The 18,433-nt window shown below is 45.7% G+C and overlaps 1 protein-coding gene across 50 annotated transcripts in view; it reads left to right on the forward strand.

Annotated features, from left to right (window-relative positions):
• Window positions 1–17,957, forward strand: part of LOC126202976 (collagen alpha-2(IV) chain-like) — a 187,066-nt gene extending 169,109 nt beyond the window's left edge. For 40 of the 50 annotated variants that reach the window (XM_049937152.1, XM_049937119.1, XM_049937122.1 and 37 more), the window contains 2 exons: window positions 8,084–11,224; window positions 15,920–17,957. In XM_049937152.1, coding sequence (XP_049793109.1) covers window positions 8,084–11,224; window positions 15,920–16,425 — 3,647 coding nt within the window. In that variant the 3' untranslated portion in view covers window positions 16,426–17,957. The remainder of the gene's footprint in view (window positions 1–8,083; window positions 11,225–15,919) is intronic. The other 10 variants (XM_049937169.1, XM_049937170.1, XM_049937121.1 and 7 more) reach the window with 10 other exon arrangements.
• The last annotated feature ends 476 nt before the right edge of the window (window positions 17,958–18,433 follow it).

Consider the following 18,433-nt stretch of genomic DNA (forward strand, 5'->3'; position numbering starts at 1 on the left):
ACAAGACACATACCTCTACCAGAAGGCTGGAAACTGCTATGCAACATACGTCATGGAAGGTATGTGGGAAAACCAGTACAACCTTTGACGCGTGGTACAAAGAATACACCACAGCATGGAAATGTGGGACGAGCCACTTAATCTTTTGCTGACTGGCTGGCTGGTTGGCTAATTTGGTGGAAGAGACCAAACTGTGAGGTCATCGCTCTCATCGGTTTAGGAATCGGCCGTGCCATTTCAAAGGAACCATCCCGTAATTTGCCTCAAGCGATTTAGGGAAACCATGGAAAACCCAAATCAGGATGGCTGGATGCAGGATTGAATCGACGTCCTCCCGAATGCGAGTCAATCTTTGCAAAACATTTAATAGATTTGAATCACAGGAGAGAAAGAAATGAAAATTAGAAATAAAAAATGAAAGACACCTGCTAATTTTGGAAGAAAATTATCATATGTACAAAACAAAGACAGAAAAGAAGGTACCATTAAAATACAAAGGGAATATGACTTACGGCGCACTGTTTACAATAGCTGATTACATAACAGGCAAACATCCAAATCCATGTTAATAAATACCATTCCTCTCATAGGTGTAAAATCTGTATAGCCACACACACACATACACATACATACACATACAACCAAACTTACATCAACACAGACTGTCAAACAAAAAACAAATGGAAGCATAAACAGGGTATTCGGCAACAGTTACAAAAACAAGTGACACTCTAGACACAAAAAATGACAGTTTTGTTACGAAAACTCAGTGGCTACACAGAAAATTGGAGGCTTTCAACCGGTTTCCCACATGAGGGAAAGCTGCTTGGTTTTCAGTTAATTAATTAGACGCTGATCTGTAATTACTTTTTCCATTTTATTATGCAACTTCCATAAACTGTTTTAAATCTATAACTAATAAGTGACAACGAAAAAAATCATGTAATATTCCAGGACGCCCACTGAAGATGCCTTGTTAAAATGGCGAAACGCGTCTGCATGCCTAAGTAAAATAAAAAACTAATGTGGAGAACGTAAAATGCGCTTTTACTGTAAAATGCTGCATTTTAACTTCTGATTTTCTGTTTATGATGAGTACGTAAGGTTGGTCGAACAAATAAATTAGTGGGTTGGCTAATTTGTAAAACTGAGTGTCCAAATGATCGAAAAATTTCAGTTCAGTTTGTATTTTTTGCTGTTACAGTAAATCACAAACAAGAACAACTATGTGAAATAACGTGTTCTATTTATTTACAGCCATTTTGAGCATTATTCCTCTACACTGAAGTGACAAAGGCCATGGGATACCTCCTAATATGGTGACGAAACTAATTTATCCTAGCGTAGTGCACCAACTCGTCGTGGCATGGACCCGACAAGTCGTTGCAATTCCCCTGTAGAAATATTGGGCCATAACCGACCATAATTTTGCAACTGTTGGCGGTGCAGGACTTTGTGCACGAATGTCCTCTCCATTATGTCCCATAATTGTTAGATGTGATTCATGTCGGGCGATCTGGGTGGCCAAATCATTCGCTCAAACTGTCCAGAATGATCTTCAAACTAATTGCGGAGAATTGTGGCTCAGTGAGATTGCGCATTGTCATCCATAAAAATGTAATCATTCTTGGGGAACATGTAGTGCATGAATTGCTGAAAATGGTCTCCAGCTAGCCTAACGTAACTGTTTCCATTTAATGATCACTTCAGTTGGACCAAAGGAACCAATCCATTCCATATAAATACTGCCCACACCGTTATGGACCCACCATCGGCTTGTTCAAAAGGTTCAAATGTGTGTGAATTCCTGAGGGACCAAACTGCTGAGGTCATCGGTCCCTAGACTTACACACTACTTAAACTAACTTATGCTAAGAACAACACACACGCCCATGCCCGAGGGAGGACTCGAACCTCCGGCGGGAGGGCCGCGCAATCCGTGACATGGCGTCTCTAACCGCTCGGCCACTCCGCGCGGCCAACATCAGCTTGCACAGTGACTTGTTGACAACTTTTATCCATGGCTTCGTGGGATCTGCGCTACACTCGAACCCTACCATTAGCTATTACCAACTGAAATCGTGATTCGCATGACCACGGTACGGTTTTCCTGTCGTCTATGGTCCGACCAATATGGTCACGAGCCCAGGAGAGGCGCTGCAGGCGATGTCGTGGTATTAGCAATGACGCTCGCGTCGGTCGTCTGCTATTGTAGAGCCCATTAACGCCACATTTCGCCTCACTGCCCTAAGGTCCATTTCCTGGTGGGCCACGGCCCGTACCCGGTACACGTAAACCGCATGAGACTAACTAACGATGAAATATGCATTTTCGGAGAAACTGGGCCACCAGAACATGTCACACTGCTCTGCTACACGCTAGCACAAGAGAGACGTATACAGAACGACAGTGACATCCCCAGAATAATACGTGATCGCGATGCTTGGAACACAATAAATAGCGCAAGCGATATTGTATCGAACATACTGCACGAAAAATGCAAGCGCCGAAACTCAAATGGAAGGAGGTGCATGCAAGCACAAACGACACTAAAAACCACACAAGAGGACCCAAGCACGGCCACAGATCCCGAAGCTGAGTTAGGCTTGGCTCAAATGGCTCTGATCACTATGGGACTTAACATCTGAAGTCATCAGTCCCCTAGACTTAGAACTACTTAAACCTCACTAACCTAAGGACAGTACATACATCCGTGCCCAAGGCAGGATGCGAACCTGCGACCGTAGCAGCGGCGCGGTTCCGGACTGACGCACCTAGAATCGCTCGGCCACAACGGCCGGCCAAACCGAGTTAGGAACAAATACACGAAGTGAGCATGACGCAAAAGGCATCAGCACGTGAAGGACCCAAACCAAAGGCACATGACACTGCATGCCATACCACAGTAACAAGCAACACAACAAGCAGTAGCAATCATAAAACAAACATCGACGCTACATAGTAAGACCCTAGTAATAACGCAACGTCGCTTGGGAGTAGGAGACTCGGAGATCTTCTGCTCCCAGGCTCCTCCTCCTCAACGATACACTACATATTTATACTCTCTTCTCTATTTGCAGTTACAATCAATGAATTTTATATATCAACTGTATTTTCTGTTCAAATTATGTATAAAATTAAAAATGTAATGTATTAAGTTATTTAAAGAATAACGCATTCAAGTAGCAGTGAACTACATTCTATTTCTACTAACAAATTTACAACCATAAGTGTATTCGTCATGTAAAGTTAAAATTCCTGTATTCCATGTATCAAATGCTCAATCAGTATTTAATCTATATAATACCAGGTGTATGCATCTAAGGTATCGTACAGAATATACCACAACTACCAACAATAAGACAAACAACTGCTGAAGATCATATATGGTGTCCTGACTTGCAACACTTCCAGTACTATACCAATACTCACAAGCACAATAAACATACATAAGCACAAACCATTTCATATGAAAATAGCTCAACGTTCTACGGAGACGCTCTCACCTGAAGTAGGTAGAAATAGGCTATTATCAACCAACAAGCTACTTAGGCTGTATTACACATCCAAACATAGTATTTCACTTCGCTCTACATATTGCAACTTATTTTCACCGCACTTATTGTATTACTTTTTTTTATTTTTATTTAATATTTTCATTGTATAAATTATATTCTTATCAACTAGGCAGAAACAAGTCATATAAAACCATGTCTCAGCACCCAAGGTCACTAATGTACACTGACGTGGTGGCGGTAGTCTCCGAAGTAGCTGGTTCGAACCCTGTTGATGTAAGAAATTTGCATCGCCAGGATTTGACAGGTAACGGGAGATAAGATACATCCATTAAGTTCCTCGTCAAAAGGCCTTGCGTTAATGACCTGGATTAAATTACAAACCTCTTCACAGCGCCTCATGGGATGGGAGCACGTGTCATTAACGTGGTGATCCATCCGTCGGATAGGAACATTAAGTTCTGCGTCCCCATCTGCGGCGTTACAGCCGTTCAGCAGAGCCACCCAAGATATACTTGGCAAACCATGAGAGGTTACAGGAAGACCGAGGCAGGCCAGCTGTACTAGGACTTCTACGGTGACAGCAAAGCTTTTGAGTATGTGATTGTCCAAATAAAGAAAAATAGTTTGGATTCAGTACCTGCAGCGAGTAAATTTGAATCAAGATGGAACACCAATTGTGGCACTTTAATTCGTAGATGAACGCCATTATGAGACTACGGTCTGCTCTCGGACATTACTTTCAGAGGCAATGAAGCCATAGTCTGTGTAACACGCCACTTATAGCGACTGCTAGACGTAGAATTTTTAAAAATAAGTACACAGTCGAGGAACGGCTACAAAAACAAACATTAAAAAATGATTTTCTTTGGCCTTCAGTGGTACTCGAACAATTAACAGTTGCAGCACCTGTTTTTACATGACGAAAAAGATAGCGATCGTTAGCTGCGGATAAAGTGTGAGTCTGATGCCACCATATGTAGAACGTAAGAGAGATTGATAATATTATTAATATAAAAATAATACAGTGTGAAAAATGTACGTTTGAAATATGATTAAAATTACGTAACTGACAATAGTCTTAAACATTTCCGTTAGTATGGGAATAGCACATGAACGCGTATTATAACTCGTCTCATGCGCTTTGCACTGACCTGAACTTTTCTGACTGCAAGAATGTAAATTTAATTTAACTGCGAGAATGTAAAATGTCAATAACTTTAAACCAAGCCAGAACTGCATGAATTTACGTAACCAAAAAATTGAATCTGATGCAATATTATTGATCTGAAATTGGCCCTGGTAATAAAATAAAACTTGTTCAGTTTGAAAATAATGGTCCCTGTGCTTAATCCCCGAAATAATAAAATTTCTTACCTGTATCTGCGCAACGGGAACTTCCTTCGCACTCTTCTCTATTGGTATTATAAATCGTAAAGTTACCAAAGAGCTACTGCGCAAGGCTGTTGCTTAGCATACATTTTAATTAGATCGAATAATACTGAGACAATAACTTCCTGAGAAAAATAGATAAAAATGACATGGATCTGGGAACTGGTATTGACTTGGGATAACTAGCAATATAACACTAACTGTAAAACTAGTATTTTGACTCTTTGAAAATTAATAATGCTCACAATTAACACACTCAATAAACCGATTATATATTAACAATTAGCTTTACAAAATCATTGGATGTAAGTGCTATACATTGTCTCAGTCATCACTTAAGAATACGTGCATTGCATTACTAACAAAACAACTATCTTTACATTAATTATTTCGAGCTTCTGCTTAGATTCCTTTTACAGTTAGCAAACATCATAGGATCATGCAGATAAATAAATCATTACTGGCCGTAGCGAGTAAGTACATACCGAAGAGCCAAAGAAACTGGTACACCGGCCTAATATCGTGTATGGCTTCCCTCCCCCCCCCCCCCCCCAAGAACCCCCAGAAGTGCCGCAAGGCGACGTGCCATGGACTCGACTGATGTCTGAAGTAGTGCTGGAGGGAACTGACGCCATGAACTCCGCATGGTTGTCCGTAAATCCGTGAGAGTACGAGGGAGTGGAGATCTCTTCTGAACAGCACGTCGCAAGGCATCCCAGACATGCTCAGTAATGTTCATGTCTGGGGAGTTTGGTGGCCAGCGAAACTGTTTAAACTCAGAAGAGTAGCGATTCTGGACGGGTGGAGTGTCGTATTGTCCTGTTGGAATATACCAAGTCCGTCGGATAGCACAATGGACATGAATGGATGCAGGTGATCAGACAGGATGCTTACGTACGTGTAACCCGTCAGAGTCGTATCTAAACGTATCAGTGGTCTCTTATCCCTCCAGCGGGACACGTACCACATCATTACAGAGTCTCCACAACTTTGAACAGTCCCCTGCTGACATGCAGGGTCCATTGATCCATGACATTGTCTCCATACCTGTACACATCCATCCGGTCGCTACAATTTGAAACGAGGCTCGTCCGACCAGGCAACATGTTTCCAGTCATCGGCAGTCCAGTGTCGGTGGTGTCTGGCCCAGGGGAGGTGTAAAGTTTTGCGTCGTGCAGTCATCAAGAGTACACGAGCAGGCCTTCGCCTCCGAAAGCCCATATCGCTGATGTTTCGTTGAATGGTTCGCATGCTGACACTTGCTGATGGCCCAGCATTGAAATCTGCAGCAATTTGCGGAAGAGTTGCACTTCTATCACGTTGAACGACTCTCTTCAGTCATCGTTTGTCCTGCTCTTGCAGGATCTTTTTCCGGCATCAACGATATCGGGGATTTGATGATTTACCAGATATATTCTTGAAATGGAAAATCCCTATGTCATCGATACCTCAGAGATGGTGTGCCCCATCGCTCGTGCGCCAACTATAACACTACATTCGAACTCACTTAAATCTTGATAACCTGCCATTGTAGCAGCAGTAACCGATCTAACAACTGTGCCAAACACTTGTCTTATATAGGCGTTGCCGATCGCAGCGCCGCATTCTGCCTGTTTACATATCTCTGTATTTAAATACGCGCGCCTATACCAGTTTCCTTGGCCCCAGATGTGTGTATCCAGCACACATCAGATACAACACGTCTTTACAATTGAGAGTCCTCCACACTTCACTCCACCTAGAGTTAATCTAACACATTGCCGATAACACCTCGAAACAGCGACGCTGTTGAGCAGCGACGCTACTACACAATCGATACTATATTGATTTACCCTGCGTATGGTATATACCTTTCAAGTGTACGAGCTACTGTAAGGAAAAGCCATGCAAGTGTAATTTGCGGAATTACCAACTACAGATTTATGTGTGGAGGAGCACTCTCTTTTTTGCCCCCTAGAATATGGCGAAGCATATAAAGGTGCCCCAAGCTCTGGGGACAAAGCCAGGTGGAAGTTTCAGTCCATGGTGCGAGCGTTCGCTTGTGTCGCCAGATTATACTAAATCAAAAGAATTCCAACATGTCGTCGGTACAGGACCAGCAACTTGGATACCATAAATTCTTTGTTGTAATTCCGTCATAGTTGCATTTTATCAAGCTGGAGGCTGGTTTCGAATACCAAGTTCGTTTTCAAAACCTGTGCCTGGATTAGAAATGAACCTCGTAGTTCGAAACCAGTAGCCAGCATAATAAAACTCAACTTGACGGAATTACAATAAAGAATTTATGCTAAATTAGCTGAGTGTTTTGATTGCATTTTGATTGTCCACTTCCTTATTAAAGAAACACATATCAGAAGCGCTGTATGTATAATTTTAATTAAAGTATAATATGTATCTAATAATCTTTCGCCTGAGATATGAGACATCTAACTAAAACTGAAGCGTAACGAAGGCTCAGACGTATATTCAATGTCATTTGATATTATAGTAGTATTAACAAAGATTTGTAGTAATTTCTTTGTACACAACGTAACTACTAACAGTACACGCGACATATTTTCCACTCGCTGTTATTAATTCTTTATCAGTCTTAAAAGAATGTTTTTTTGTTCTTTTATTGTTATCTAAGTTTAAGTACATCTGTAAACAGCATCAACCAAGATCAATGAGTTACAAAGGGAATTCTTCATAAACAGTTTTCCATGAGTTAACTGATCTATTAGCTCTGCTTTCTGCGTTGTTACGCCTTTACTGGTATCATGATATTTCTAATAATTGTGAAAATATCATCGACTACAATGCAAAGAGAGTTTTCTAAGGGCTTCTACCTCAGTTACCGAGCATAATTTGATTATGTGTTTACCTACTCATGTAATACGAGAGGAGAGTATCTGTAGGTTTATGATAATGTTTTCGTAGTTTTATTGCACTACAAAAGTCAGCTATACAAATAACTTAGGTCAAACTTTACTGTTATTTGTTACACAGCCTGTGTTAACACAACGATAGGAAATAAACACATAACACCATAACATCCCTGTCATTCATCGGTAACATAAAAATATTAAAACATTGTACTACCTATAATAATTTATAAACAAACTATGCCAAGAAAAAACGTAAAAAATTAATGCATATATCACAGTACGCCCTAATGAAATTATTCTTCGCTCCAGGCTATCCAGGAGCCCCAGGAGTACCGACAGGACCAGGAACTGGCCAACCACAACCAGGACAACCGGGAGCACCAGGTGCTCCTGGACTACCAGGCAGGCCTGGAACACCAGGTCAACCAGGCACACCGGGCTACCCAGGAGGGCCAGGATATCCAGGCCAACCAGGAATATCAACAGGACCAGGTGGAAGACCACCATCTGGAGGGTACCCAGGAGGACCAACTGGCCCAGGTGCACCAGGACAGCCAGGAGCACCAGGACTACCAGGGCAGCCTGGATACCCAGGACAGCCAGGAGTACCATCAGGACCAGGAGGAAGACCACCCACTGGAGGTTACCCGGGAGTACCGACAGGACCAGGTGGAAGACCACCAACTGGAGGGTACCCAGGAGGACCAACTGGTCCAGGAGCACCAGGACAGCCAGGAGCACCAGGACTACCAGGGCAGCCTGGATACCCAGGACAGCCAGGAGTACCATCAGGGCCAGGAGGAAGACCACCCACTGGAGGTTACCCAGGAGTACCATCAGCACCAGGTGGAAGACCACCTACTGGAGGTTATCCAGGAGGAGCAACTGGACCTGGATTACCAGGAGGACCAGGATTACCAGGGCAACCTGGACGACCTGGCACACCAGGTCAACCAGGAACACCAGGATACCCTGGAGGACCAGGATACCCAGGCCAACCAGGAATACCAACAGGACCAGGAGCAAGACCACCAACAGGAGGGTACCCAGGAGGACCAACTGGTCCAGGAGCACCAGGAGAGCCAGGAGCACCAGGACAGCCAGGAGCACCAGGATTACCAGGGCAACCAGGTGCACCTGGTTACCCTGGAGGTAGACCACCATCACCAGGCTATCCAGGAGGTCCAGGATTACCAGGCACACCAGGACAACCAGGAGTACCAGGACAACCAGGATATCCAGGAGGACCATCAGTACCTGGTGGCCGACCACCAACTGGAGGTTACCCTGGAGGACCAACTGGGCCAGGAGGACCTGGTTTACCGGGTCAACCAGGACGACCTGGTGCGCCAGGACAACCAGGAACGCCAGGCTACCCAGGAGGACCAGGATATCCTGGCCAACCAGGAATACCAACAGGACCAGGAGGAAGACCACCAACAGGAGGATACCCAGGAGCACCAAGTGGTCCAGGAGCACCAGGACAGCCGGGAGCACCAGGAATACCAGGACAGCCTGGATACCCAGGACAGCCAGGAGTTCCAACAGGCCCAGGTGGAAGACCTCCTACTGGAGGATACCCAGGGGCACCAGGAGGACCAACAGGTCCTGGAGGTCCAGGATTACCAGGCCAACCAGGACGACCTGGCACACCAGGTCAGCCAGGATACCCAGGTCAACCAGGAATACCAACAGGACCAGGAGGAAGACCACCAACAGGAGGATACCCAGGAGCACCAAGTGGTCCAGGAGCACCAGGACAGCCAGGAGCACCAGGAATACCAGGACAGCCTGGATACCCAGGACAGCCAGGAGTTCCAACAGGCCCAGGTGGAAGACCTCCAACTGGAGGATACCCAGGGGCACCAGGAGGACCAACAGGTCCTGGAGGTCCAGGATTACCAGGCCAACCAGGACGACCTGGCACACCAGGTCAGCCAGGAACACCAGGATACCCAGGCGGATCAGGATACCCAGGTCAACCAGGAATACCAACAGGACCAGGAGGAAGACCACCAACAGGAGGATACCCAGGAGCACCAAGTGGTCCAGGAGCACCAGGACAGCCAGGAGCACCAGGAATACCAGGACAGCCTGGATACCCAGGACAGCCAGGAGTTCCAACAGGCCCAGGTGGAAGGCCACCTACTGGAGGCTACCCTGGAGCACCAGGAGGACCTGGAGTACCAGGAGGGCCAGGATTACCAGGCCGACCTGGACAACCTGGTACACCAGGACAACCAGGAACACCAGGCTATCCTGGTGGACCAGGATATCCTGGCCAACCAGGAATACCAACAGGACCAGGTGGAAGACCACCAACTGGTGGGTACCCAGGAGGACCAACTGGCCCAGGAGCACCAGGACAGCCAGGAGCACCAGGAATATCAGGACAGCCTGGATACCCAGGACAGCCAGGAGTTACAACAGGCCCAGGTGGAAGACCACCTACTGGAGGTTACCCAGGAGCACCAGGAGGACCAACAGGTCCTGGACTGCCAGGAGGTCCAGGATTACCAGGCCAACCTGGACGACCTGGCGCACCTGGTCAGCCAGGAACACCAGGATACCCAGGAGGACCAGGATACCCAGGTCAACCAGGAATACCAACAGGACCAGGAGGAAGACCACCAACAGGAGGATACCCAGGAGGACCAACTGGTCCTGGAGCACCAGGACAGCCAGGAGCACCAGGCCTACCAGGTTCACCAGGTTACCCTGGAGGTAGACCACCATCACCAGGCTACCCAGGAGGTCCAGGATTACCAGGTGCTCCAGGACAGCCAGGAGTACCGGGACAACCAGGATATCCAGGAGGGCCATCAGGGCCTGGTGGTAGACCACCCACAGGAGGGTATCCTGGAGGACCATCTGGGCCAGGAGGACCAGGATTACCAGGCCAACCAGGACGACCTGGCGTACCAGGTCAGCCAGGAACACCAGGACAGCCAGGAGGACCAGGATATCCAGGCCAACCAGGAATACCCACAGGACCAGGTGGAAGACCACCAACTGGTGGTTTCCCAGGAGGACCAACTGGTCCAGGAGCTCCAGGACAACCAGGAGCACCAGGACAGCCAGGTGCACCAGGAGTACCAGGACAGCCAGGATACCCAGGACAGCCAGGACTGCCAGGAGGACCAGGTGGAAGACCACCCACCGGTGGATATCCAGGAGCACCAGGTGGGCCAACAGGACCTGGTGGACGGCCACCTACCGGTGGCTACCCTGGAACACCAGGTGTACCAGGTTACCCAGGATATCCAACAGGACCTGAGGGACCAACAGGACCTGGAGGCAGGCCTCCACCTGGATATCCAGGAGGGCCTGGAGCACCTGGGGCTCCAGGTACTCCTGGAGCACCAGGACTCCCTGGACAACCTGGAACACCAGGGTACCCAGGAGCACCAGGAGGGCCTAGTGGAGGACAACCGCCTTCTACTACTCCAGGTATGACTATTTCTTGTACCTCCAAATAGAATATAACTGTATTTATTAGAGTTACTTATATCCTCAAAATGGCTCTGAGCACTATGGGACTTAACATCTGTGGTCATCAGTCCCCTAGAACTGAGAACTACTTAAACCTAACTAACCTAAGGACATCACACACATCCATGCCCGAGGCAGGATTCGAACCTGCGACCGTAGCGGTCACGCGGTTCCAGACTGAAGCGCCTTTAACCGCATGGCCACACCGGCCGGCATATATCCTCAAAATAATTGAATTCATGTACATAAAGTAATACAGTTACTTAAGTTTGCCTACCATTACAGTAATTGCTCTTTTCTATGACACAGGAGAGTGAAAAATAATTTCACCCCGAGGAGTAACAAAGTGCGACAGGGATGACAAATAGGTACAGATAATAGTTTTCGATTGATTTAATCGATAAAATGTGCTTATTAAACGTCAAAATCGTTTCTAGTACATAAATCATTACTTCTGTATTCGTTAAAATAGTGTACACTGCACAATATGAGCTGTACTTGCTCCTTTGGATAATACGGGGAAACTGTAACATATATACACAAGTAATTCGGGACTAATTATCTGAACCCCTAAAGGCCAGTTGCTCTACTAAACATAGAGGAGTCATTGTTCCAACACTTTCCTCCTCAAGGCTGTCTGGTTCAGTTTCTCTTCGCTGCTCTGTTATGGCAGTACCAGGTGCATGTCAGTATATTAGAAGTAAGAAAAGGCCGATTACAGTTTCATGATAGTTTGTTTACTCATGGTCTCACAGTTATATTCTCCCTCATCAATTTACGCTTTAGAAGTTTCTCTATTTTCATATCGAAACTCTACTTTCCCCCGATCTGTTGCGCCTCCCATATCCTTCTTATTGGTTTCCTACCATCTCTGCTTAGCTAGTTCATGTCGTCGCATTCAATCAGTTTTCGGGAAGTAAGACTTAGCGACGATTAGATTGGCTGTTTTCAAAACATGTTCATAGTAGCGGCGAAGATATATCCAGTTTCTGTCGGCAATTATGGCTGGTGACTTGATCTAATGCGACAATGCCTATCTTGCCATGTAAGATCACTGAACATTTTTCTGTGCAACATGACGCTCAATCTCTTACCCACTTATATTGAAAGACGATTTAACATTTGTGTGTCACACAATAGCCAAGTTACATTAGAACACATGCTGGTTCGAGTGTAGATAGCACATTGCTACTGATGTGGCCATCTCTTTGTACATCTAACTCAAGGTAGTGTAATGCGACCACATTTACCTGATTTTATCTTTTGTGCGTTCAAGAGAGAAAAAGTTTTCAAGAACTCAGTGTCTGTGATATTCAGTATCATGCACCAAGGCTGGAGAAGCGTACTTCTTTATATAAATGTTTTAAGAACAACAAAATCCATTTGTTTTGCTCGCGATGCTATTCCTCTAATACTTTCCGAGATTTCTCAGGGTTACACCCAAGATAACCCAGTTTGCATTCTCCTTCCCTGGATCTAGCTAAAGAACCACGTAATTGTCGCAGCTCACCTAATTAGCTCTTGTAGAAATAGTCTTGGTAATTGACTACTAACCCAAGCCAAATGCCAATTGACATATTAGTCACGCTGGACTATTTTAAATATATATAACTATTTCTATAGCACTAGTGATTGTAATAATGACTATTTTACGTAAACAGGTGGTTTGATCCTGCTATGATGATGAAAATTTTCTATCTGTGTGGTAGCTAACTGACTCGAATGAAGGTAGGTTTCCATGAAGGGCACGATATGCTTCGGTCACAGCAGTAAGAAGAAAGTGATAAGGTACTGGACGCGCGGCGTTTCTGATGCCCGACCGGCCATCCAGGTTTACGGTTTGCGTAGTTTCCCTCAGTCACAAACGTCAGATGCTGCCGTGCATCCTTTACAAGGGGCACGGCCGATTCCCTTCCTTAGCCTTCCCAAATCAGAATTATTTTCTCTCTCTAACGACATCGTCTTCAAAGAGATGTGTAACCCTAAACGTCCTTCCTTTCGAACGACCCCTTTATTGTTCCAACACTACCACAGGCAGCGAGGCCCTACAGCACATGAGACATTTCACACGGTCGCACAAATAGTAATCGAGTGGAAACAGTTCAAGAGAACGAGATGGCCGCGAATCACGACCTCTATTCATTACTGACCAAACGTCTGATGTATGTGTTCACTAGCAAGTCTTGTTAAGGGGGGTAGGACGTCTTCGTAAGTTAGAGAGATTCTTCGATGAATTTTGCACAGCATACATACCGTACTTACAGGTGTATGAAACTCTAGAATTTATTTAATTTATGAAAAAAAGGAATGAGCTGTTGTATTTTTAACTTCATGTTTTGAAGAAACACAAATTTTGTAGTTAATTACCTCAATTTTTACCACAGTTTTTAATAGATTTGGAAAGTTCTAGAGTTCTATATGGTTTGTATGCTGTGCAAAATTCATCGAAGACTCTCTCTTACTTATGAAGAAAAGTGTACCTATAGCAACAAATGCTGCCATTAGTAAGTGAAAAAAATGATATTTCACATGTAAAAAAATTATTTCGTTATGTTTCACCACTTCCACTGCTAAGTGTGTGAATTCTGAATCCTTCCTGGTCATGCTGACAAAGTTTTATAAATTTGTTTGTAAAAGTATAGACAGTGGAAATTAAAATGTCCTGTGGTGCCTCTCCTGCTCCAAGTCGGCCCGTTTGACGTCCTACCCCTCTTTAGTGAACTGATAAAGTTGATAAAGTTGGAGCTTGTAAAGTTTGGAAGGTAGGAGATGAGGTACTGGCAGAAGTAAAGCTGTGAGGACGGGACGTGAGTCGTGCTTGGGTAGCTCAGATGGTAGAGCACTTGCCCTCGAAAGTCAAAGGTCCCGAGTTCGAGTCTCGGTTCGGCACACAGTTTTAATGTGCCAGGAAGTTTCATCAATATTGTGCAAACCAGGCTTTACTACTAAAATTATGTAACTAGACGACAAAACTTTTCTCCAGAAATAACACGAAAATAACAGCAACACTTTGCACCAAAAATGTTGACGAAAGAGTTTCCTCACAGTTAGCAGGTGAAATACGCCACTGGTCCGCCTCACCCAGTGGTCCAACCATTCCGTCTTTCCTTACGAGATCTAGACAATTACGCTTTTTTTTAATTTTAAGACAACTATATTTGTTCGCTTTCTCCTTCTCTGATAATACACTACTGGCCATTAAAATTGCTACACCTAGAAGAAATTCACATGATAAACGGGTATTCATTGAACAAATATAATTTACCTGAAATGACATGTGACTACATTTTCACGCAATTTGGGTGCATAGATCCTGAGAAATCAGTACCCAGAACAACGACCTCTGGCCGTAATAACCGCCTTGATACGCCTAGGCATCGAGTCAAATAGAGCTTGGATGGCGTGTACAGGTACAGCCGCCCATGCAGCTTCAACACGATACCACAGTTCATCAAGAGTAGTGACTGGCGTATTGTGACGAGCCAGTTGCTCGGCCACCATTGACCAGACGTTTTCAATTGGTCGGAGATCTGGAGAATGTACTAGCCAGGGCAGCAGTCGAACATTTTCTGTATCCAGAAAAGCCCGTACAGGACCTGCAACATGCGATCCTGCATTATCCTGCTGAAATGTAGGGTTTCGCAGGGATCGAATGAAGGGTAGAGCCACGGGTCGTAACACTCTGAAGGTAGCATCCACTGTTCAAAGTGCCGCCAGTGCGAACAAGAGGTGACCGAGACGTGTAACCAATGGCAACACATACCATCATGCCGGGTGATACGCCAGTATGGGGAAGACAAATACACGCTTCCAATGTGCGTTCACCGCGATGTCGCCAAACACGGATGCGACCATCATAATGCTGTAAATAGAACCTAGATTCATCCGAAAAAAATGACGTTTTGCCATTCGCGCACCCAGGTTCGTCGTTGAGTACACCATCGCAGACGCTCCTGTCTGTGATGCAGCGTCAAGGATAGCCGCAGCCAAGGTCTCCGACTGATAGTCCATGCTGCTGAAAACGTCGTCGAACTGTTCAAGGAGATGGTTGTTGTCTTGCAAACGTCCCCATCTGTTGACTCAGGGATCGAGAGGTGGCTGCACGATCAGTTACAGCCATGCCTGTCATCTCGACTGCTAGTGATAAGAGGCCGTTGGAATCCAGTACGGCGTTCCGTATTACTCTCCTGAACCCACCGATTCCATATTCTGCTAACAGTCATTGGATCTCGACCAAAGCGAGCAGCAATGTCGCGACACGATAAACCGCAATCGCGCTAGCCTACAATCCGACCTCTAACAAAGTCGGAAACGTGATGGTAGTCATTTCTCCTCCTTACACGAGTCATGACAACAACATTTCACCACGCAACGCCGGTCAACTGCTTTTTTTTTGTGTGAGAAATCGGTTGGAAACTTTCCTCATGTCAACACGTTGTAGGTGTCGCCACCGGCGCCAGCCTTGTGTGAATGCTCTGAAAAGCTAATCATTTGCATATCACAGCATCTTCTTCCTGTCTGTTAAATTTCGCGTCTGTAGTAAGTCATCTTCGTGGTGTAGCAATTTTAATGGCCAGTAGTGTATCAGATGTAACTAGTGACATGGTGTGCTACGTTTGGTTGTGACTGCATGTACCTGTGTGTGTCTCGCAGGAGGCGGAGCGCCCCCTGTGCAGCTGGTGCCCTACCCGCTGCCCATCGTGCCAGTCCCGGGCCTGTGCCCGTGCTACCTGGTCGAGCCCAGCGCCAACGGTACGTCTGGCAACGTGAGCCTGCCGCCCACGCCTCCACCCTACAGGCCGCCGCCGCCCTACAGCCCGCCCCCGCAGCAGCAGGGCGGCCTGCCGCCCTACGCCTTCATCGGCTTCATCCCAGTCATCTTCTACCCGTACTGCCCGGGCAACGGCAGCGACCCCAGCCAGACGCTGCAGCCCATGTTCCCCTCGGCGGTGCTCGCGCCCTACCCCTGCTCGCAGTGCGGATCGGGCAGTGGGGAGCAGCTGCCGCCACCCACGCTGGCGCGCTTCGACCCCTCGTCCAGCTTCGGGCGCGTGCTGGACCTCGCCAACATCCCGCTCACCTCTGTCGTCAGGGCGCCGCACCGGCGAGTCATGAAGCGCAGGCATCGAGTGCTCCCTGCCACGGCACCGGCGCTCTGAGACTGACAGCCCGTACAGAATCGCCCTCGCCTGTCCTGAAGAAGACCACTTCCGTTGCCTTCGAAACGCTACCGTGCCTCCAGCTCCAGTGACCTACCAGACAGCGTGCACTGGGACACGAAACTACAAAAAACTGTTGTATATCTATTCCACATATACGTAACAAGGGTGTTATACACTTTGCGATAGTTCTCGAACTCGTATCTAGGCGCCAGTTTCCTTTGTTGATCACGTCCCGACCTTACCAGAGGGTGCCAACATTTTACAAAATGTCTGCAGGCTTTTGTGGAGTTGTCACTGAAGTTAAAATCTTCTGGGTTATAGTGTCCTAGCAGTAGTAGACACCAAAAGAGCCTGAGGAAGATCCCAGCAGAGGGGTCGAAACGTCGAATATTTTAGAAGAAACATGACGCGGCCTATTAACCCAGATTTTAACTTCATTTTACAAAAAGTTCTTCACATATTTGTTCCAGTGACTTCCTCCACCTTGCGTGGTCTGCCCAAAATTAATCTGGACCGCGATCTCCTGTCTGCTACTAATTTTTCAGAACATTCTGTATATGACTTATTGGAACATTTTTGAGATGTTATGTTAACATCGGGGTATGCAGTGAAGGTAGAAACAATTATGATTACAAAGAAAGCAAAGCCTATAAAAGTTAGAGCCAGTACGTGAATACAATATGAAGTAAAACCGCATTGCTGTCTAGATAAAAAGATGTTCTCTTGGAAGGAGGCATGCAGTGAGCATACTCGGCGAAACGGAAGCGGTAATTGTCGACAGGCAGGCTAGATTCTCGGTCTCTACTCCTGTCGCTACTGATCTATTTGCTCTCGTACCTACATTCTTCGTTCCACCCCTCATCCACGCCTCGCATCCTTTCTAGACTAACACATCACCTACAAAGATCCCACATGAGAGAGCTTTCTGGATCAGTCGCGGCGACGGAGGACTCGCCTACTGCTGTCCCTGTCACAGGAGCAGTGGTGGCCGGATGGGTCTGGGCGTCTGAGTAGGAGAACCTCGCGCTGTGCTCACTTCGCTATACGGCGACGATGCTGCAGGAAATGCTCACTGCTAATCACTATTTATATGCGTACGTGAAAACGCTCCGTTGTGGGCTTCGGCGCCTCGAAAGTTTCCCTACTTCGCAGCTACCTTTGCCTCTCGCTACACATGCTCCGCTCCAACGCACTACATTATGAAGATCACATGCCCAGGTCCATCCTCACGTAACACCGTCAGAGAGTGCCTATTGTATTTAAAAACATTTTCTAATCCTTAAATTATATTCTACACATGCCAATAATTATTTTTGTACAATGAGAAAATACTTTATAAGCAAGTATTTTAACATGTAGAAACTTTGTTTCAACAATTAATGAGACGGATGCCGCTTGTTTTTAAGTTAAGATTTCATTGACTCTACAGGTGTATGAATAAATTGTCCGTATATACGAGTCTCGCATTTTTATGAGACGTACAAAACTGTAAACACAACAAATTTAAATACAGTCTTTTTATAAAATTAGTGTACGCATTTATTTTGAATATACCCCTGTCACGCCTGCAGTAATCATAACAATTAAATGGCCATCCTCTCTCGCAGTTGCGTAGCGTTTCTGGATCGTAATGAGAAGCTCGGCGATTAGGATGCCAATTTGAATGTGAGTGTATGCTTTAATTGTGCCGTTATGTGTGTCCTATATGGATTACCAATTAAACTACATATAAACATGCATATACGTTGGTACTATGCATCTCATATAGTTTGAATACGCAATCAGCAATAAGCCTCTGGGATCAATCACAATATTCAAGTATCACTGAGTATCTGCCAGGAGATATGTAACTGCACGACCGCAAGAATCTAGCCGTGATGAAGGCAGTTTGCAGATTTATTAGAAAAATACTTGTTTTCTCCCTAGTCCTCAACATTTCAACTAATTTGATGCTATTCTCATCGTTACCTATCTTGAGCTAATTTTTGTCATGTATAATTTATTT

The sequence above is a fragment of the Schistocerca nitens genome, chromosome 9 (genome assembly GCF_023898315.1).
Source record: "Schistocerca nitens isolate TAMUIC-IGC-003100 chromosome 9, iqSchNite1.1, whole genome shotgun sequence".
In the NCBI taxonomy this organism is placed as follows: Eukaryota; Metazoa; Arthropoda; class Insecta; order Orthoptera; family Acrididae; genus Schistocerca; species Schistocerca nitens.